This window comes from Vipera berus, assembly GCF_964194415.1.
Source record: "Vipera berus genome assembly, chromosome: 2".
Taxonomy (NCBI): domain Eukaryota; kingdom Metazoa; phylum Chordata; class Lepidosauria; order Squamata; family Viperidae; genus Vipera; species Vipera berus.
The window spans coordinates 123,457,544-123,480,159 of NC_138203.1; the positions used below are offsets into that span (position 1 = coordinate 123,457,544).

The 22,616-nt window shown below is 43.6% G+C and overlaps 1 protein-coding gene across 1 annotated transcript in view; it reads right to left on the reverse strand.

Moving 5' to 3' along the window:
• Positions 1–3,445: 3,445 nt before the first annotated feature.
• Positions 3,446–22,616, reverse strand: part of HUWE1 (HECT, UBA and WWE domain containing E3 ubiquitin protein ligase 1) — a 104,842-nt gene continuing 85,671 nt past the window's right edge. The window contains exons 61-84 of the mRNA XM_081320365.1: positions 21,805–22,083; positions 20,936–21,194; positions 20,713–20,846; positions 20,392–20,612; positions 19,212–19,500; positions 19,010–19,112; positions 17,913–18,459; positions 15,163–15,775; positions 12,726–12,847; positions 12,464–12,620; positions 11,177–11,309; positions 10,886–11,088; positions 10,579–10,706; positions 8,132–8,228; positions 7,518–7,673; positions 7,187–7,432; positions 6,877–6,994; positions 6,310–6,450; positions 5,794–6,081; positions 5,591–5,696; positions 5,361–5,478; positions 4,951–5,132; positions 4,485–4,675; positions 3,446–3,962 (exon numbers count right to left, since the gene is read on the reverse strand). Of these exons, the coding sequence (XP_081176491.1) occupies positions 3,860–3,962; positions 4,485–4,675; positions 4,951–5,132; positions 5,361–5,478; positions 5,591–5,696; positions 5,794–6,081; positions 6,310–6,450; positions 6,877–6,994; positions 7,187–7,432; positions 7,518–7,673; positions 8,132–8,228; positions 10,579–10,706; positions 10,886–11,088; positions 11,177–11,309; positions 12,464–12,620; positions 12,726–12,847; positions 15,163–15,775; positions 17,913–18,459; positions 19,010–19,112; positions 19,212–19,500; positions 20,392–20,612; positions 20,713–20,846; positions 20,936–21,194; positions 21,805–22,083 (4,934 nt within the window). The 3' untranslated portion in view covers positions 3,446–3,859. The remainder of the gene's footprint in view (positions 3,963–4,484; positions 4,676–4,950; positions 5,133–5,360; positions 5,479–5,590; positions 5,697–5,793; positions 6,082–6,309; positions 6,451–6,876; positions 6,995–7,186; positions 7,433–7,517; positions 7,674–8,131; positions 8,229–10,578; positions 10,707–10,885; positions 11,089–11,176; positions 11,310–12,463; positions 12,621–12,725; positions 12,848–15,162; positions 15,776–17,912; positions 18,460–19,009; positions 19,113–19,211; positions 19,501–20,391; positions 20,613–20,712; positions 20,847–20,935; positions 21,195–21,804; positions 22,084–22,616) is intronic.

The window sequence follows — 22,616 nt, forward strand, 5'->3', positions numbered from 1 at the left end:
GACCTTGCTCTGGTGAGAAAATGCTAGGAAGAAAGAAAAAAAAACACGTGCGTGCTCTTGTTTCGAGTTGTATCCAAGGTTAGTTGGATTTCCCTTTGCAGGTGTTATATCACACCACCCTGGCTCCTTAAAGGTCCCTTTCCCCTATTGCCCAGTTTTATTCCCCACCTCATAGGTTATGAACACCGTATTAGTTGCATTAAAATTTAACAAGAACAACTCTGGTAGCGCATTATAAACCGCAAATCACCTTAGCAGCTATTAGATATCTAGGTTGATGGTTAACAATTAGCTTTAAGAGAGCTTTAAAAAGTACTTTAGGCACTGTTACATTAAGTAGGACCAGGTTCAGGTATGAGAGCAACAAGAGAGAGCCAGTTTCATGTGGCAGTTGGGGTAGTGGCCCCCAAAAAAACCCAGGAGATTTGAGAGATCCTGCCTTAGGCACGAAAGCCAGATGGTCCTTTTCTTGCAGCCCAGCACACCTCATAGGTTGCTGTTGTGGGGAAAATAGGAGGCTGGAGTATTGGGTGTGTCACCTTGAGCGTTAAAAAGGCAGAATAAAAAATCCAACAAATAAGATCTTTGCATTTCACAGTGCTACTGTAAGAGGGGTATGGTTGCTCAATTGAGCCAAACGTGATGCGAGCTCAAATAAACTGCCCCAAACATGGGAAATGGTATTGTGAACCTGATGCCAAGTCTGGAGGAAATTCCCAAAGTCAGAAAAGTGCTGAGCCTTCTGGAGCTCATCTCAACTCAGCTGTAAAGCGATGAAATAGCTTTAACCAACTCATGTATACCCAGAATTGTCGGTAGTTAACATACTGCCACAACTAGACATAGCAATTTAGGAGAAGTTGTTGTAAGGTAAAAAGGTAAAGCTTTCCCTGTCAGTTTGTGTCCAATTCTAGGGCACGGTGCTCATCTCCGTTTCTTGACCAAGACAGTGTTGTCTGAAGACAATTTCTGCGGTCATGTGGCCAGCATGGTTGTATGCCAAAGTCGTATGAAATGCTGTTACCTTCCCGTTGAAGTGGTACCTATTAATCTATTTGCACTTGCAGGCTTTTGGACTGCTAAATGGTCAGGATCCAGGGCAAGTAACAGGAGCTCACCCTGTTGCGTTGAGCTTGGGTCTCAAACCCGGGCTGTCAGCTCTCCAGAAATAAATGCAAAACCTTTGAAATATCTTATACATTTTGCTTGGATCTAGTGCTGTCTGCACTCTTGCTATGCTAGGACTTATTTGAAATCTCATTAGGCCATACAAGGCTGTTTTGCGTTTAGCATGGGTGTGGGAATACAGCCATTGTGAAGTATTCCATCTGCTGTTAAGTCACAGCATACCATGAAACCACCTTATGTGGGAGATACAATGTTTAGTGTGATACTAGGACCAGAGAAACCAAGATTAAAATCTCTTAACACAACACAAAATGAAGGGTGATCTTGAGCGAATCACGACTGCTCAGAATAGAGGAAGAGTCATCTAAATTGTACTTAAATCACAGAGAAGACATATTATGTTGCTCCCAAGGTTCAGTCATCTCGAACATAAGTTGTTGACAATTTTTGGAAGACCCATGGGGCTGTATTCAAGGCTCTTGTAAGTTCATATAGCTTGGGGGGCTTCAACTGTGCATAATAGAGCTTGGGGGGCTTCAACTATACATAATAGAGCAGCAATGCCCAGCTTTATTGCTGGCCAACATCAAGTAGGATCAGTAAGGACAAATGTCAGAAAACAAAGCACTGAATAAAATTTATCTTTTAAATAAAAGACCATGTCTGTAAAGTGACTCCTGAATGCATACACACATACGTTTTCACACAAGCCCCCTCATACAAATGCACACAAAACCATTTTCTCCTCCCGTTACTGTGGCAGTCAAGCTCTCCTTCCCACTAACTATATATTGGCACTACCCTATTCTCCCAGAGAAGGGAGAGGGTCTGGCTGTAATAGGCCAGCATGCTTAAAATAGCTGTGAAACTGGAGTGGGCAAGAAGCACTCTGACCCACTGGTCAATTTCAGGTAAACTATTTGATGCCAGCTGATCGCTGGAATTCTTGCAAAGAACAAGGAAGGAAGGGCCCTGATCTGATCAGGCAAGGCACTTCTTATATTAATACAGAACAACTGGACTTAGAAGATATATTTGGGTTAATCCATCTCTGTTTAAGAGGTCAATGCACACTGAAATAGTGAAAGAGAGACAAAAGGGACTAAGAAGCTAACAGTCTCTAAAGGAAGCAGAGGCACAATTAAAAAAACTCAAAATCCTTTACAAGGCTTGGAGATAAATCAGTGACCAGAACACACATTAGGCATGCAGAAAATTCCAAATCGAATATTGGCAAATCTAAAAAGAGTAGGCACAAATCAAATGCTGCATTTAATGAGTATTATTAAATGCATTTCTTTAAGCTCAATTATGTTATCATTCAAATCTGTGCAAACTCATTGAAAGTTTCATGCTGTGCAGAAAAACACTATTTCTAATTTATCCTTCCAGGGGGAAAAAAAGCAACCCCAATTTATATGCCCCGGCTTAGGAGGAAGTGACATAAACGGAGTATATACACTGTTATCTTCAGTCTGTGACTCTCCTAGCCTCTCACTACAAGGATCAAGATTTCAAATTCTGAGGACTTTTCTTCTTGTCAATGAATCAATAGCAGGCATGGATCGTGAAAACTTACTTCAGGGGCTACAGTCCAGATGTTTGAACATTTGCCTCCTCTTAAAAAAGGTAAAGGTTCCCCCGCACATGCGTGCTAGTCGTTTCCGACTCTAGGGGCCGGTGCTCATCTCCGTTTCAAAGCCGAAGAGCCAGCGCTTGTCCGAGGACGTCTCCGTGGTCATGTGGCCGGCATGACTAGACGCCAAAGGCGCACGGAACGCTGTTACCTTCCCACCGTAGTGGTCCCTATATAATCATAGAATGCAAAGGGTGCAGCAATCATCAGGAAGGTTTAAAATCCCCCCAAATCACGACGTTCAAGTTCAGTGCCCAGATGAAATTCTGAGACGTTACTGTGATTTCCACTGTGGCAATAGATAAATCTGGGGGGGGGGAATTGGCATGAGTTGTGTATGAGAGCGAGCAGAGAATTTTAGCCACAATATACTAGATGATAATCTAGTCAACCTGGATTTTTCAAAGTCAATTTCTTTCTCCCTTGTGTATTGCAAATTAAAACATCCCTGATTACTCAGAAAGCCATATGGTTGGCTAGTTCAATAACCACGTTGTAGCAATCTGCTTTTCCCCATTAAAGACTTTCAACTTTTTATTATATGACCTTTACCTTCACATAAAAATCAAGAAACTGCACTATTGTTGCAGTAACTATATCCCAAAGACTTTTGTTCCAGCAAAGCCCAGTGTTCGTTCAGTTTTCATCCCTCCCCCTGAATAAATACAGGCACAAGCAATCTTATCAAGAGTGGGCTTTTATTTTTTTTCCTTTTTTGGAATTTTTTTAAACCTTAGGTTCCCTTCCAGCAGCAAATGGGTGCCAAGGAAAGAGACCAACAAAAGAATCCAAATGCTCCCTCCCGCCGCCTAATCAACACATTCCAAGCACAAATTAAGAAATGCAAACTAAACCAAAAAATATATATATATTTGTATATATAATTTGTCTTTTTCTCTCTGGGTTGGAACCCACCCTGCTCCGCCTCCAATGACGGCTGGGGTTCTGTGGCTCTCTCCAGTAAGGGGGGCAGCAGGGCACGCGCACACACACACACAGGTGGTTGGAAAAGGAGGAGGAGCATTGCCTGGTTCCACTCCCTCCCATTGCTCCCCAAGTCTTGACAGTAGAAAAATATGGCAGCTGGAGCCACCCTTATGCCAGGCCAAAGCCTTCTGAGCATTCCTGGATGGCCAGTAGCAGCATGTGACGCAGTTTCTCATAGCTTTCATAGGCAGGGAGATCCAGCTGGTTGAAACTGGTGGAAGAAAACAGTAATTAAATGAGGGAAGGCAAGGAACCGGCAATCAGCAAGACTCTTTTGTTTGCAATATTTTTGACAATAACTCCCACCAGGGATCTGTTCTCCCCTCTTTGAAACATAATCACCACCAATTCAAATTATAGACATATATCACCAATTCTTCAGGTTTTTTTTTCTCCTTCACCCTCACAGCAGACTTAAGGGGGAGATTTATATCACTGAAGTGATATAAAAATCCCCCACAAAATAATTAAAAACTTCCTGGTATTGCAGGAAAATAATTGCTTAAGCAGCTGCGTCATGGGATAAGTATAAATACACAAAAGGGTAGCCAAAAAATTCCAGATCTTGCCGAAGTTGATTAACGGCTTGGATTCCACAACACTGCTATTCCTTTTAGATTAAGGAGTTATTGCAGAGGGAAGCACTTTAAAAAAAAAGACCTGGGAGTATTCTTCTGAGAAGTAAACACATCTCTATAATGGATTTTATCCGACACTCCCATTTCCCCCATACCATGTGTGAGCAGAAGGCAGTCTGTCCGTTGAGCGGTCATCTCTGTGGATCTGGAATTTCTGGATACCATTCATACCCTCTAGGGCAGCAAAACCCTGCAAGGGAACCTTGGATGTGCCAGTGACGAACTGCAGAAACTTCGCTCTGTCAGCCTGATCAAAGGAACGCAGTGCTCGCCAGAACCACTGGATCTATGTGGAACAAAGAAAGGAGTGGAGTGCAATGTCAGGAGTTTTGTTTTTGTTCAAAAACGACGACAAATTTAGATCCTCCAGAAAAAAAAAGAAGGATATCCAAATATATATATAAGGACAATTTAGTCTCAGAAAGGGACCCATTTCAACGAGGTTTTTGTAGAAATAATACGATGAGTTCTGCAATATTTCAACATCACCCCATTAGATCTTTACATTGCCTCTCGAGATGAAAGATAAACAGGCATCTGCCTGGAACTTGAAAGCCTTACCTGGATGGAGTTGGCCTGATACTTGTGATACTCCGTATTGGATTTCAGGTCATCAATATCAATGGTAGGTAGCCCCGAAATTAGAAGCTCCAGCTCCTGTTCAGTGAAGATGGAGATGAGGCGCTTGGGGATAATCTCATAGAAGCCCTCCAAAAAGGCAGCCAGCTGCTTGCGGATTGCCCCTGCCAGAGGAAAACAGGATGCTTCGTTGGGAAAATTATCCCTTCATTAATTCCTAATTCTCCTTAGAATGCAATCTATAAATGGATTACTTTCCACATTTGATCTGCGTGCAATTTTCTATATAAAGTTTACCATCTGTCGTACAGTTAGTTGGGCACAGAAGTTTCAAAAAGCCCAAGAATTGACTGACTACATCCAGGCTGGACCCTGCCCCATCCCGAACGCACCTGTCATTCTCATCTGGCACACCAAGTGCACATATTCCTTCTTGTTTTCTTCAGTCACAAGAATGTTGGCCCCATTGGGCTTGAGGTCACGTACCTCACATACACCAAATTCTTGAACCTATTTGGCAGGGGGAAGCGGGGGGGGGGGAGGAGAGGAAAGGGCGTCAAAAGGGTGCTAAAAAGTTTGAACCAGAGAATAGGACAAGGCTGCCACTTTAACATGGGGTTACCTCAGTGCTGAAGGTGAGATCATAGCCCAGTGTGGAGACATCATTCTCCAAGAGATACACCAGTCCCTGGTAGAAATGGTAATCCTCGCTCTCCATATCTGTGTACCTGCAGGCAACTGGCTGGGTTAGAAACAACTCCCAGATAGGAAAGCTCAGGAGATGAATCCATTCAGTAACAGTCTTAAAGCAAATGCACTACTTACCTGACTGATTTGCCCAGGATATGCTTGTAGAAGGAACGGGTGAAGTAACATTCTAGTAACCGATTGTCGTATACTGCCTTTGCCACAATGCGCCCGACAAACTTGAAGTAACTCAGGTGGTTGGGGTTACAGTGGGAAGAAGGATTGATGGTGTAGGTAACCCGATCACCGGGCGACGTACGGAAAAGCGCATACATGGGGTTAAACATCTCCCGTGAGATTATCATGTACCACTCACGTAGCAAGCCTCCAGCATCCTGACCCTCTTCTCCTTCAAATACTATGTACCTAGCAAAAGGAAGATAGCGTACATACATAATAGCAACTTCAAAGACAGCGAGATGTTAAAGCTGCTGAACTCAAAAACTACAAACACATTTTATTTGACTTTTTTTTCCTGGCTATCACCATTCAAAAAGCCCGAAGAATAACAAATAATAATGAGTATGCCATGACCCTAATTCCACCACAGGTGATAGCAAAATTTCAGCAGCTGGACAAGAATATATTGCTTACAGCCTGTTTTTCATTTCTTCAGGTGATTTGCGATGCAATTCCCGGTAAGAATCTTCAAAGACGTGATCTCGACGCACATGCACAGCCATATCTTCTTTTCTCAACCCCTCATCCAGCCTTTCCAATTCTTGCCGGAAATACCTGCAAAGAAAGATTGAGCATGCAGCATTACTATGCCACTGGGTGATCTTCACGGCTATGACCACAAAAATATGAAACTAACCTAAGCATAGTTTTCTTAGGCACGGAAAACTAAACATTCTGCAGCTCGTCTGCAAGAGGATTAAAACATTTTTGCTTTTTACATCTGGGGAAGCAGAAGAATAGCTGTACATTTGTCCCACAACAAAATCACAAGTCTAAAGTTACTATTACTTGTTTTGCACCCATCCCAATGACTAGGATAATTGAAAACATCAAGAAGATTCAAATGCTATAGGAAAATTAACATATTCCAATGTGGAATAATCTGCCCTAGCGCTCAAGGATGGAGCCATACTTCCACTCCTTAATGCTATCTTATTTTTAAAGGAGGAAACCCAAATATTATCCCACTCTGAAACTTACTTCCGTTTGACATCAAAGTCCAACACACGTATGTAATCGACGAGGACAGCAAAGGGACCATCAGCCAGGTGGGTAGTGGACTGGCGCAGAATCTGGTTCAGCACAGTGCGATGTGTCTCTGCCAATTGAGAGAGGTAATGATAAATCCACTGTCTTCCAAACCAGCGACTGATTTTTCAGCTACTAGAATGTCTTCTGCCCTGAGGTTGAGCCCAATTAACCATATGGTTCCAGTCATGTTTTCACCATTTACAACCCCTCTCTTATGAATTCTCTTGCCTTAATCGGGTATGCCCTAGCTTGAGCTTACCTGCAAAGCGGAGGAACTTCTGAGTATCCGGGGGGAGGCTGGAGGAGATATGCATGGATGAAGGCTCCCGGGAGAAAAAGGGGTCAAGGGAAGAGGGTGTGGCTGGGGTCAGTGGGGCAGGTGAAAGTGGTGGGGGTTCATCCTTGATATGAGCCAGCTGACTTTCCCGAGTGTCGCGTACTGGCGGCTTGCTTTCTCGCTCTGTCGCGTGCACCAAAAAGAAGGCCTCCACTGCCGGCTGCAGCACTGCAGAGAAAGAAGGAAGAAATAAGTCGCAACAGGAAGTGAGGGCTAAACTAGCTGGACACGTGCAAGCGGCCCAGAACCTTACCAAGCACAGCGTGTTGGTCGTGGGATTCTTCCAGCTCTTTCAGACACTCGCCCAACATGTCCCACAACTCATCCAGACTAAGCTGCTCACTGAGCAAAGGAAGATCTGGAGGACGCTCTTCTTTCTCTTTCTCACCCTGCTGGGACCCTTCCAACACTGTGGAAACAAGGAAGTTTTGAGTCCAGAGAGATTGCGCCTTTAAAAGCAGTCTCCCCCTCCTACCTCAGATACTCTAGATTTGTGACATGCAATGTGTTAGAACACCAAACAAACAAAAGGTCTATGTCCGGGACAAACAGCAATTAAATTATTGCTTCTGACCTAACCCTGATGGAGGAAAAAATAATTATATTTTCTGTGGCTAAGGAAAAACAATGGCGTCACGGGCCATTGCAGTAAAACAGTATGGAAACTGGGAAGTGTTTTCTGCCAACATCAGAATGTAATCATTTCTTATTTGACTTTTTCAGCAGTGAGCTGCCGATGTTAACAAAATTCAGGGCAGTGCAAATAAGGATCATGCACAGATTGTCCATTGCTGGCATTCTAAGATGTAACTATTTTGCCATATTAATGGCAACCACCGATTGATCTCCCAAGCTGACGATACTAACCAACCGACTGGGTGTCTTGTGTGGTGGGTGATGGCTGATCCACATCCATTGGGGATTCATCTCTTCTGACAGAACCCTCTGCCTGGTTTGACTCCGACTGAAGGGGGGGAAAAATGACACACCAGTAAATGCTGCAGTCTTCCAGAACTACTGGGGAAGTAAGCGCTGGGCGATCAGCCCAATCACTTTCCCAAGACAGGGTAGAAAATGGAATCACACTGAACCGTACATGGTAGCACTACCAAGTTTCCCACCCACCACAAAGACCAAAAGAGGTTAATCATGCTACTGCACACAAGCTAAAATTTGCAGGAGGAAAATTAACAAAAAGGCCTTGCTACGAAAGTAGAGGATAGAAAGAAAGCAAGAAGCATGAAATGCATGAAGGTTGATCCCTCATAGTTTGGAGTAAAGGTTTTGCATGCACATGAATGAGAAAGTCTATAAAAGCAAAGGACAGCAGCGGGAAAAAGTGGGATACTGTCATCAGGGCCTTTCCTGCAGGAGAGAACATGTAAATCGAAGTTACACGTTGTACTAAAAGCAGCAGCTTGGCTTCAATATATTGCTGACTCTATCTACTCTTTAACAATAGACATAAACAATAATCTTATGCCAATCGTGGCTTGATTAGTAGACCTGGTTATACTGAAAAAAATCCAACGTGTGAGGCTCATCTCTTTCTAGAATAGCATTTATAATGTAGCATGTAGGAAAACCTCTTGTGAAGCTAGAGAATTAGGGTTTCAAAGCTGCAAACAATTATCAATCAACTATCTGGAGAGAGTGGATCAAGGATTTCACATATCTGGTATCATCAGCTATTATTATATACATAAATAAAAGATGTATTCAACCAATGTAGGTCGAGTCTTATGTCTGTTATGTAATGAATTATTTCTAGCTGCTAAAACTCAGAAGTAAATGCAGTTTTGTATCTCTGAAAGGCAGCAAAAGACAGCAGTTAGTAGTTTATGCACAGCCCTTCAGAGTTTGGATTTTGTAACTCAATGAATGTGATGTTCTAAGCTAGGCTGTACAATTGCTGCCAGTAAAAACTCAGCTTTACTCCACAACCAACATTGTGGATGTACAAAATAGTTGCTGGATCTAAATTGAGTTAGCACTACCACAGATTATCTGCTCATTCACAGCGAAGCACTTCAATCTGAGTACTTTGGAATTTGGAAAAGAGTAAGGCTGAAGACCAGAGAACGGTACGCCACAATTCTGGTTTGTTGTTGTTGTTGTTGTTGTTAGCTGCGAAGTCGTGTCCGACCCATCGCGACCCTATGGACAACATTCCTCCAGGCCTTCCTGTCTTCTACCATCTTCTGGAGTCCATTTAAGCTCACGCCTGCTGCTTCAGTGACTCCATCCAGCCACAATTCTGGTTATAAATCATATATTCAACTAACAGCTCTAGTAGTTTTGGGTATTCTGTTAAATCCTAGAATGTGTTAGTAAACTTGAATCCTTCTGAAGCATTTTATTTTGTGATCTGTCAGGTAAGAACACAGCAGAGGTTACTGGCTACTGCTTTTTGCACATTTGCTAAAAGGTAACCCTAATGCCTACCTTTATTTTTATTTTTTTAGAGATTTAATAAATTCAACAATCAAAAAGCAAAAATGGGAAATATGCCAAACTGATCTCTCAGCCAATAATACTCTTAGACCAAATGGGGTTAAGAAAATTGCTGGAATTTCAAAAATCATTCTTTTCTTCTGATCCTGCCAAAGCTATTTGCCACCCGAGTTGTAGAGCTCCCTTGTATTGTTTTGGCAAATAGTCCAACCTTCCCCACTATGAGCAGACAAAACAAAATAACTGATACGATTACATTCTCAAGTTTCAATCTGATATAGAAATAACAGTATGATTAATTTATTCACAGCAAGAAAGAACAAGCTCTATCATAGTGGAGTGACTTGAGAAAGAGAGGACTAGCGTATATCGTACTGCCGCCTTTCTCCATTGCACTACAGATCTCTCAACACTCAACAAAAGATAAATAAGTTACAGTTAGCAAAAATATGTCTAAAGCCACCGAAAGGCTAGAGACCTCCCCACTTAGGAAAGAGAACACGAAATACATGTTGAGACAGTGAAGAGTACAAAACAAGAGTAAGTGCATGTATGAAACACCCTAAGGACACAATTTGCTAAGACATTCTGGAAATAGTTTTGAAGCAAGAACTCTCAGTCAACTCTAAAAAGTCAGTCAGTCAGTCAGTCAGCTACAAAAGCCAATGCTCCTAAATTATTAGCCTGCTGCTGCAAGCCTTCTCCCTGTCTTTATGTGATGAAGCTTTCTACTGCACAAAGAGGCTCTGATGACAAGAGCAGATAGCCATAAAGGAGAAACGATGAGAAAAAAGAACGAAAAAAGCTGTTTCAAATAAACAAAATGAGTGGCCTACAAGCGCCACAGGCACCATGCTAACCGTTGTTGCTTGCTGCTGCCTCCGGGCCCTCTGACCCTCACGTACCATTTGTATAATGGCGTCAGCCTCAGCCTCCAGCTGCCGAACAGCGGCCTGGATGCTGCTAACTGAGCCCAGACCGGAAGTACCTACACACACACCAAAAAAAAAAAAAGAGAGAGAGAGAAAGAGAGAGAGAGAAACAATGAAGAACTAGCTCCGTCTACTGGGATTCAACCCAATTTCAGCTTTGGACTGGGGACTCTGAATTGCAGATGCCTGATGCAACCTCAGGGTCTGCCTGGATTGATTCCCCTGCCCAACATACCTAGCCTGCCTGTCTGTTTTGCCTTTTTGTTGGCGCGGCGTGTGTCATCCCGCAATTGGATGATGACCTGCAGCACCCTTAAGAAGAACTTCTGCGTGGAGGTTTTAGAGGTCAGCATAGACATTGAGGGTAGCTGGAGCTCCCGACCACCCAGGGGGCGTTTCTGCGAGGCCACAATCACCACATTTTCAGCAATGTCAAACCTGTGAGAGGGCACAGGGTTGGAGAGGGGAAAGGTCAGCGAAGTACATTCCACACAAGGGGAGAAGGACCAGCTTAGAGGAGACTCACCGACTCTGCATCTTGCCTTTCAATTTGGTGGTCTGAGGCTGCTCCTCTGGGAGCCCATCTGGTGACAGAGACTCACACTGCGCCCGACGCTGCTGTTCTAAATTGTATTCTCGCAGCTCTGCCAACAGTGTGCCTGGAAAGAAAGAATTCGGGGCTGAAACTGATCGTGCTGCCACAAGAGAATATGTCTTTATCTCCGCTATTAAAAAGTATGCGAGACTGTGAACCGTATCTGCAAGTGCTACCTTAACAGAATTAAAAGATCAGCAGACAATTATACCAACATAAAAACCAAGACAACAATACCCCTGCCTGAACAGAAAACGCTTGCGTCGGGGAACAGAAAGTTAATGATGAAAAGGATTCATCAACCTTCCCGTGACAAGACAATTCCACAACTGGGGTGCAGCTGTTAAAAATGTTCCTTTCACATGTCAAAAATAACCGAGGAAAGGCAAAATCAGAACTCACGGATGATCTCTATCACATCAGAGGGAGTGGCCAGGAGGCTATCTGTGATCCTGGATGTAAACCTTATTTCGTTCCTACAGGTAATATCCCCTAAGGTACTTATGATCAACTTTGCTACTGGATTCTGAAGCAATGGGAACCTCCAAAGACTCCCAAGGAACAGATTCACTAAGATGTCTATCATTTTAGTATGGTTTGGCATTACCAAAGATGGAATTGATCTATTTGGCCTCCAGAAAGAAATCTGAATCCATTAACCCACAAGCAATCAAACTTCCATTTGAAGCAATGGTCCCTTTTTAAAGAAGCCACAGGTCCAGAGAGATAGCTTCTTGATAGTAGCCCATACAGGTAGTTCTCGCTTACTAGCCATAATCAGGACACACAACTCCATCGAGAGATGCTTTGTTAACTGAAACGTCATGTGATTTGAGGTGGAGACGCTGCAAATGGTTGTAAATGTGAGGACTGTTCACAAAGCTATTTTTACCAACAGTTGTAAAATCAGGTGGTCACTAAATAAGGCAGGGGCTACCTGCAGAGTGCAGTTCCCTGTACCGAGGAAGTTCTAATAGGATTATCTCAATTTACAGCAAAAAGAAAAAGCTTTTGAAACAATCCTGGCTGCAAGGAGAGAGCACTCTAAATATTGGCTACAGTGTATTCTCAAATGTGACTTTAAACTTGCACATCAGGAGCACCACACTGTTTCTTTAAAGAAGCCCCTTTTCTGGCTTCATCTCTGGACTGCAAGGCTCAAAGGAAAAGACAAGACTTGGGCATTTAATCTACAGTGTGTCCAACACAGGTATTTACCTATTTGTTTGCAAAGTGTGTAACCCAGTTGCCGGGCCCCGTTAAGCAGGAGCTTCAGCACAGTGTCACGTGTGGTTGGGTCACCTCGCGACAGCTGCAAGAGAACATTGGCAGCATCTTCCAGGCCTTCTTCTGAGCAAGAGTGGGATGTCAACACCTGGCAGAGGAAAAGAGAGTTTAGCTATAGAGCTGGATGTTTCAGCCTCTACTCCCACCTCTTGATATGTTATGTGGCCACTCCCATCACTCTGTTGTCACTCACCTCTACGGACAGCTGAAGCTGGTTCTCCGTTAGGCCTGAAGCTGCCATTTTGCTATCAGTCCCACCTCCACCACCTCCTCCTTCGCCCACCTTAGCTGGAGATTTGCTTGGTTTTGCAATAGCTGCAAAGAGAGACCACATGCAAAATCCATGTCATCTTGGATTTAAACTTATTTGTATCTGAATGAGCTGACAACTGATGAATTTAAATCTTCTATACTTTATGTGCCTCTACTGAACTCCCCCCCCATTTCTATTTTAGAAACCCCCAACACATTGCAGAAGCCAATAAAACAGAGATCCCTTCCACCATCCACATTTTTCCCAGTCAAGCCCTGTTTGCTAATAGACTGACAATCAGGACAGCAGATGGAGAGTGGAAAGGCCCCAGTTCAGGTCTCTATTCAACTATGCACAGTGACTGTGGACAAGTCATTAACTCTTACTCCACCCTGCCTCACACAATAATTATTATATGGCTCACCTGAGAGGTCACCCCCCACCCCACCCCCTGTTCAACTTCTCGAGCTTTTAGGGAAAAAGTAGGACATAATCATATTCATAGCAATTCTGTGAAAGCGGAATATAACAAAGTATTTCTACTACAGCTTTCAGCTTGAAAAACTTCAGCTTCCTCTTCTCTTAAAATATTAACTTTCATGTTGTCTATACTGATATATTTGAAACCAGATAGCTATGTCCACAAGCTTCAGAAACCAGAGAATGACTGAATAAACAAAAGATTATGGGATGGGAGGCAACAGCTAAAATAATCTCTCCTACCATCCAGAAAATAGCAATCTTGTGACCAAGTTTTAATATAAAAGATCTTCAGCCTCATCTTAATCAAGATAACAGCTGACATGCTACCTCTGTTAAAGGAGGATAAGACAGAAGAGCCACACTGCTATTGAAGGAGAGATAATGGATTAACTGAAACACCAAGCCCCTAAATCCAATGAAATAGAAAGTTCAGCAATTTAGAGAACATGTTTCAAAAGTAGATGCATCCAGAACACTTTGGTTATAACTGAGGCAACTTTATGCTTATCTCCAAATGAAGGGGTAAAGATTTGATGGCCCTCAGTAACTCAGGCAAGATATAGCTAAAATACTGTCTGCACTGTAAATTAGGCATGGGAAGCTCAGGACCACTTCATTGCTAACTGATATTATTTTCAAGATGGGTGCCTATAATGGGGCTACATTAGAATACACATCATTCTTCACACTCCAACTTTTGATCAATAGTCTTGCAAAAACAATGGTTATCTTCACTTTATGCTGATTCATCAAACTTCTTAAGAAACTCCAGTCCATCCTGACCATGGTCTTCATCAGGCAAAATTAGCCTGCAGATTGTAAAGGCTCTTCTCTCTCAAAAGATGCAAGAAACCTTGAATCTTGTTTAAGATTAGAAGCGATTCCACTTATGTAGCCTGAATATAATCCCTTTTTTTTGGGAAGATAATATCCTCAATAACATCCCAGAAAAAACAAGGACCAAAACTTAACTTTTCCCAAGGGGGCGGGTCTTTTCCAAAACTATTAAAGCAAAAAACTGTTAGCAAGACATCAACAGTCTCATTTCCCTGCAAAAAAAGGTTTCTGTATTTCTCTATTTGGTTTCACTGGTATCTGACTTTGCATTTCAAAAAAAAAAGCGAGGAACTTTGTTGGCTTGTTTGCCATGTTTTTGATATTTATCATTGCACGATGTGTTGCAGTTTTTATGTCTATGGAGACATCAGAGTGCAATAAAGAGAGATTCGGTGCTGGTTCTCCTATATCTTTCTTTTTCTGGAGGTGGGGGAAGGGTTGTACACTGTTTGCGCTCTTGGGTATACTGTTGCATTTTGCTGCAGAGGAATGGTGGACCTGCTAGTTCAACTTAGGTGCTGCAGTTATTTTGTTCCAAGCAGGTCAAATGTAAAAAGTGTTACTATGCTGAGCAAAGGTGTGTATGCAACTCACGATTACTCTTTTTTAAATCTCTCTCTCTCTCTCTCTCTGATGTAAACATAATTAATATATGGATGTAAATGCTGGGAGCCAGGCAAGTATTTTGTGTGTTTCCCAGGGTGTGTGTTTCCTGGGCACTGAATTTTTCTTTTTCTTTCTCTACCAGACAAAAACTCGACTTTAGGGCGGCTCTTTTCCACGCCTTCCTATGCTTAAAAAGTCAAAATATTTTCATTTTTGTTTTCCTCTTGAGTTAGCATCCTTCATTTATTCTATTTGATTTATATTCTGCTTTTCATTTTTGGAGCACAAGACAACGTACGTATCGTTCTGTTGTATTCTCAAATGTCACGGTCAGTGGTGAAGAGTCCTAGCGGCTGGGAGTGAGGCCTAAGCATCTCTTATAATTCCTGCAAAACTAGATTTAAGTTTCCCTTTCTTCCCCCCCCTCCCCTCCCCAAATGAGAGGACTTACTGGACCCAGCAGTTGGAAGGGCTGGCGCGGTGGTTACTGTGGCAGCAGCCCCAGAAGCGGCGATTGAGGCAGCGGTTGCAGCTACAGCTGCCGCTGCCAAGGCAGAAGCAGGAACAGGGACGGGGACTGGGAGCGGGGCAGGAGTAGGGGCAGGAGTGGGAGCCGGGGTAGGGGCAGGGGCTGGGGTGCTGGCTGCATTCGGAACAACGTAACTGGTAGCCCCCTCAGCCGCGGCGGCGTTCTTGTTCTCAGGAAGAGCGATGGAGATGAGAGACAGCAGGCGCAGCAGCTTTTCAGTCAGCAGAGAGCTCCGTCGGATCACTGGGTGCGACAGCATGTTCATCAGCTGGCCCAGCGGAGAGGCCTCCAAGCTGTAGGGGGAGCTCTCCCCTTCCGAGCCAGAGCTCACAGGCACAGATTTGATGGAGTTCTTGCCCTTGCGGCTTACATTCATGTTATCCAGTTTGACCAACAAGTCCCAGAAGTCTGTGGAAATGCCGCTTGTGCCCGTCTGACCCGGGCAAGGGCTGCTCGACTGCTTATTACCACGCTCCCGCTCATTTTCACAGTTGGTCTCTTTGGTCCGCTGCTGTGTGAAGTGACTGGGAAACACCTGTAAAGGTAGGGGAAAGAAAAGGAGGGGAATTAAACCTCTTTTCTAGGACCTCTGAATTCCTGCTGGCAGTCCACATTCAATCTTAAAAGATTGTTAGTTGTTCCTATCTGGTTTCACAACGTAACAGCAGGATCCTCTCGGTTTTAACTAACCTCCCCCAAGCCCCACATACATACGCCATCTTCGAAGGCTCGATTCTCTAGGTTCTGGTGGGGAAAAAGAGTTACCTTGAGGTATGATGGGTGGCCTATAAATTTTATAAATAAAATAAACAGGCAATTAACTGCCCCAATGTTACAAGATCAATTTGATTCTTCAGATTCAGAACATGGAGAGCCTGACCAGACAGATCCTTAACCTGTGTTGGCAGGAATTAACAGAAGAGAACGCCTGGCCGGGGGAGGGGAGGGGAGGGGAGGGGGAGGAGGAGGAAAGAAGAGGCATTTGAGGAGACGCAAATGCAGGCTGGCCTGGCTAACCCAGAACCTGAGTTAGACAAGGTCCTGAACCAACAGCAGGTTTTATATTCTGATGGGTAGACCAAAGGAAGTCAAGCCAACTATTTGAAAGAAAGAAGCCTGACTTAGCAAATTAGTCAAAGTGGTATCGGGGGACAGCTGCACATCTGGCTCTCGGTGGCAAACTATGTTCTGACTTCTTTCTTGAAACTGTCCGTATGGGACTTTGGTTTACCTTGCTAATTCATGGACTAGACAATGTCTACTCTTAGGATCCTCTCTGAACCTATGATGTGCTTACTTTTTTTTTAAAAAAAAAACAACACTTAAAGTAGAAAGGTTTACATCTCTCGCATACTTTTGTGTTATCCCGATTGAAAATTTATGAGTAATAAATATCCTGAGTTTGTAGCGGAAGTATCTTGTGTGTTTCACTAGCAGCACAGAACACAGAATATACCTCTAAAATGTATACAATGTGCGTTTACAGCTTATTGTCCACGGTAGCTAATAAAATACTGCTAAGTTTGTAAGCCGCCCTGAGTCTTCGGAGAAGGGCGGGATATAAATGGAATTTAAAAAAAAAAAAGAGGAACAGACAGCACTGCCATTCAGCAGTTGCCGTTCCACGTACAGAACAAAACCAGTCTACTCACTACAATAAGCATTCTTGCTCCTTGCCTAGAATACCAGTAATATTTCTTACCCTGTAGTAACCGGGAAGAATACCGATTAATTGGAGCTCCTCTTGGAAAGACATAAAGCAAATTTACAACAGACCTTCATTCATTGTAAATAAATGCAGAATACAATCGGTGATATAAGGAAGATCCATAAAAATAGTGCTCTGTGGAACCACCATGTTTTGTAGTGGGCAGACCTGGAACAGGGGTAAACCTTCCCATTGAAAAGACTTAAGCACCAATATCCTGAAACCGCAGCAGGTAGGTGGAGAAACCATCCAGGGTAGCTTCTACCACTGAAGGAAAAAAGCTGCACATTCCACATATTTTACCTTTAAATTCACACAACTCTTTGGGATAAAAGAAGCAGGATCAGAAAAGACCACAGTATTTTTGTATTGCTAGTGTGGCACATGGACTTTGAGGAACAGAATTATTGGGACTGCAGCCTACTGTAATGGAATTCTGGCCAAATCAACCCATAACGAGGACAATTCTTACTGAGAATCACTGGGTCAAGGTCTTCACAACAAGCACAAGGGAGAAGTAAAGTTACTCGTGTTTCATTCTTCAACCCTAAGAATTTAAAAAGCAGCTTGGAAATACTGAAATACAAACTACAGTTTCACTTCTCCCCATTAAAATTAGTTCTCTTTGTGGTTTTTAGCACACCAATGGACAAGACGAATTTAAATCTTGTAAATAGGATGTACTATTACATATGTATGCATAGCTGTATAGCTCACTGTTTTCTGTTTAGGAATTTGTTGCATTTTTGCTACATCTACTTCCTTGTGATAGATAAATCAGCCTCGTCATCTTGATTTATACATGGAATTAATTTTGTTTTCTTCACTGTGCAATTTTGTTTTCTTCAATCTTTTCTCTAAGACAAACTGGCCTACTTCCTTTTAAGTGTTCCTCAAAATGAGAAGAAGAAAAAAAAAGCTTTTCCTCATAAGTGTCAAAAGTAGTAAAGTAAACATCTCTTGCCTTCACCTTGGCAAGTTGGATGAGAGTATCAAGAACATGGCGGCAGACCACCGGAGCAGCCTGTGGATGTATATGAACCGTGGAACCAGCAGCAGCGTGCTTCTCTGTGTGCTTGCGGCCTCCTGCTCGTTGGATCTGGAAGATGTTGGTTCTACAACCAAGAGCTGCATCCATGGAAACTGAGAGCCAAGAAAGTTGCCCTGAGCTTTTGGATTCCATTTTATGCAGTAGGTCAAGTGGCCGGCTGTCCGGACCGCAGCCTTTGGCTGCCCTTTTGCCTTTGTCATCTGGTGCAACGGTCCCCTTGGGTGTCTCCACACACAGTTCGCTCTCACTGCTGCGCTGCAGGATGGAAAGTAGGCTCCGGATCACCCAGTTTCGCGTCTGTGCATGATAACAAAGATTCCGCAGCACCCGATGAAGCCGGCTTGTGTTTAGCTTTGGCTCGTCTACAAAAAGCAGGACCAGCAGACAGGACAGGGCCTCATGGTCCAGCAGAAGGCGTCCACGCAAGCGCAGCAGACTGTCTACATTGCTGCCAGATGGTCTAAGAAGCAACGACACAAATATCAGAGGGGTTTATGCCATACTCCAAAAATACAAGGTAATTCTTTAAGGTGTCCCAAAGAAACCCTTTCCAGCAAAGACTCATTTAGCATAGACAGTCATAACTTCCTGTCAATGCTCATTCTGTCTGTTAACCAGAATGAGTCTGAATCCATTAAAGTTTGAATCAAATTGTCAAGTTTCTGCTAACATCGAATGTTATTGCTTGACACAAATACTGAATCAAGGGCTTATCCTCAAGGCTGCTGGTTCTTATAACTATAGAGCTCTGCTCTTTATTGTCAAACCAACCCAGTCTGTCTTTCAGCTTACCCGGTGAAGCAGGACTATTTGGAATGGCCAAGTACAGGTATTTTCTTATTTCTGGAGGCAAGATCACGGCCACTCCAATTTTTAGACTTCAAATTAAGCCCACCTCCATGTTAGCGGCATAACTAGTTTGGAGCAATTATTACAATTTCAGTTTTGCGATTCAAACCAAATCCAGTTCATCACAGAGGGGATATCCCTCCTCCAGAAAAATCCAGTACCTGCTGTGGCTGCTGCTACCACCCATCTGGAAGGTACCTCCTCTTTGCACAGCTAAGCGTGTATACTGGACACCTCTGTTTCCACTCAATCGGCTTGTGAAGGCTGGGTAGAGTGAAAAGGGGAGGAAAGTAATTAAATCAAGAGCCGAGACCTAATAAACCAAAGAACACATGGTGACAAAACAGGAACAGCTTGCCTTACCGGGGCTACGCAAAATAGCAGACAAGGCGGAAGTGCTAGAGTGGCCAAAGAGACGCTCATGCATTAGTTGACGCTGGCGGGCTTCTTGTTCTCGCCTCAGAGCCTGTGCCTCAGCGGCAATATCAGGAGGCATGACTGCCAATACACTATCCTCCATGTCTTCCAGCACACTGCGCCGCAGATCTGATGGCAGTGTTTGAATGAAAGTCACTGGATCCATGGGTGTGTCTGAGCTCGTGCTTTGTGCAAGCTCACGCCTTTGCTGTTCTGCCCGTTGCTGTGCCAACACCTGGAATAGAAAAAAAGATTTCAAAAGTTTGGGCGTGGTCAGGATCAAAATATAGAAACCAATACTTTCCTTATATGCTAACCAAATACAGAGTGAGTTTCTACAAGCAAAGCACTTCTTCAACCATATGTCCTCTAAAACAGCTAAGTTTAAAATACCAATTACCCAGTATGAATAAATGAAAGGCTAGTGCACCAGCTGATCCAGTGACTTGCAGGTCACAAAAACTTATGCTTTTTAAGTTAAGATGTCAGAAAAGGTACTGTCCAGTTTTTTTGGCTCTCCTCCTACAATTTTTGAAAAGCTAACTAACAATGACCTTATAAAAGAAATATTAATGAAATAACTAGCAATTGGAATATCTGTATACGTTTCTCAGGACTACTTTAGCTTGATTCTGATATCACTGCATTAGTATTCTGATTAAAAACATTAGAAAGAGCAAGACCAATTGTGAATGTCTATTTCATAAATAGACTCCACAAACTTGGATAAGCATGGAATTCCTTTCCTTTGGAGACTTGACAGAAGAGAATTAGGCAAATAAGCTCAGAGAAAGAGAAGTGGAAGCAAGGAACCAACTTCCAGCAAGGTCAGTCATCAGTAACCGAGTTTAAACATGCTCAGGATAGTCCACCATGCAACAAACATTCAAAAAATAAAGTAAAAATAATAATTAATTAAAAAAAACCTCAAAGCGCAGACTCAATGGACCACCAGGACTTTTTCTGCCATCAGTTTTCTATATTTTTGACTAAAGAACGATTTAGGTAAACACGATCCTATTTTAAGCAATGCAATATGATGGACCACAAGGATAGCTTCAGCTTCTTACTTCTGTGAATTAATTGCTTCAATTGTGTGTTACCCTTAAGAAGTACACAGTAATACCTCTTCTTGGATAGCTGGGGGCAAAGCAGCCAAAAACTCAGGACTGACTTCTGTCACACCAGGATTGCCCACCACAGGAGGGGTTGGAGTTGTAGCAGTGGTGGTCGGGGCTGAACGAGCAGGAGGCCGGATACCCAATTGGTTCTGCAGCACTTCACGTCGAATGTCATCAGGCAGGGCAGCCAAAAAAGATGGGTCAACACCTTCAGGAAGATTTATTCCTGTTGAAAAGGGACATTAGGTACAATGGTTGGCGTTACAGAGAAAAGTTAATTATTATAAACCCACTGTTGTTATCTTTTCCGCTCCTGTAACATTTACCTGCCAAAGGATCTTCCTCTTCACTGCTGGTCGAAGGCAGTGGCTCTTCTAAGATGCCGCGAGAATCAGCACCAGAAATGGCTACAGCTGAATCTCTGGTGGAAGAGCTCTCGGAGGAGGATGCAGGCGGGGAGCTGCATAGCAGGGAAGAGTGGTAACGATTAGTGCAGAGCTAACACAAATGAAACAGGTCACCTTCCTATATTTGATTTCTGGCCCTTACCCATCATCCACCTGATGGTTGGGATCAGGCTGGCCCTCCCTAGCAGTATGGGCATTTGGCCCTTGTTGGGTTGCATCTGCTGCTGCCACCACAGCATCTGTGCCTGCTTGTTCCACAGTGCTAGCTCCACCGGTCTCTGCCACGCCTTCTTCCAGATTGCATGAAGCCAGGCTGCTGGTGTCCATGGGTGAGCCCTCCAACTGGCTGCTGACAGCAGTCAAGGCATCTGAGTCTTCAGCTCTCTCTGGAGAGAGCGAAGCTGATGGGAAAAGCAAGACAAAGGTTTATGGGCAGGGAACTCAAGTGCTCTCACGGAGATTCACAGAAGAACACAGCTTTCTGGGATTTGAAGTCCTCTCCAAGAAATTAGGACAGAATATTGCTTGAAATACTGGACTGAAAATCTGTTGTTAATCAAGATTGCTAGTACCAGGTTGAATTGAAAGAAGCTATTCTTTCCGTTCCACGAAACAATGCCACATTTTAGCTGTAATGTATTAAAAGACTTCGGAGTGGCAGACTGCAGAACTGGCCTGGAAAAGCTATCAAGGCAGAAGATTAATCCAAATAAATTGGGCCCCCCATATCATCATTTGAGAATCACTCCTCCATGAAAAGACTGGGTTTTTAAAACAAAGAACACTTAAAAAAAGATTGATATAACCAAGATTATATCACAGTGGGGATTATTACACAGGCATTCACCTTGTATGTTAAAATTTCGTACGGACATACCCGAATGTAAACATAAACCCTTGAAATAAATACGCTGAACATTTGGAGAAAGGGAGGAAAGACGACTACACAGGTACGTACAAGGGACAGAAAGGGGCAACCCTGGCGGCAGGGCGAAGCCTAAGGCCACTTACTGATGGTGGGGGCAGGTGAAAGCTCCATCTGCGTGGCCTCAGCGTCTGTGCTCAGCCTCCCGGGCTCCGAGTCCTCCTGCTCCGCTGGCATCAGCAGCTGCCCAGAAGCCTGAGCAGTGGACTGCCCCACCAGCTCCGAAGGGGGCTCTCCTGCCCCTGTCGCCTGTTGCTGTTGCTGCTGGGGGTTCTCCAATGTGACCAGAGTCTGCTTAGGGCCAGCCGAGGTGTCTTTGGCGGCAGCTGAGACTGTGGGGTAGCCGTCGGGATGGGTGGCACCATCTGGGAGCCAAGAAAGGGAGGGAGGCTGGCTTAAAACCCAACCTGGTGAGCAGCAGGAGGATTTCAAACGGGGCCTTGGCTTCACCCCTTTTAGTGAATCAAAGCTCCGAGAGTTTGCACAAAAAACCCCCCAAGTGCATGGGAAAAATAATAATAATACAATTTTGGGTACTGTACCCCGCACAGGGAAAGTAGTAAGTTGTATAGTTATCTCTGATTTGGGGCACAAATCCCTACCCCACAACAATACAACTTACTACCTCACCCTGGTAGGAGCGAGAAGCACAAAGGCCTACTATTAAGGCAAAGTATTATTTCTACTGTTTGCACTATAGACGATCCTTCCCTTATCCTCGTTGGAATTTCTCTACTCAAAGCACGCAGTTTGTAAGATACAATATCCTACTGCAAACACCCCAGACAAACCCAGGAATGGAAGAACAACAACAACAAAATCTCCTGTGTTGCATCCAGATTCGGGGGCTTTGATTCCCAATTCCTTGCTGCAGTTAGATGTAAATCTTTCAGTAACA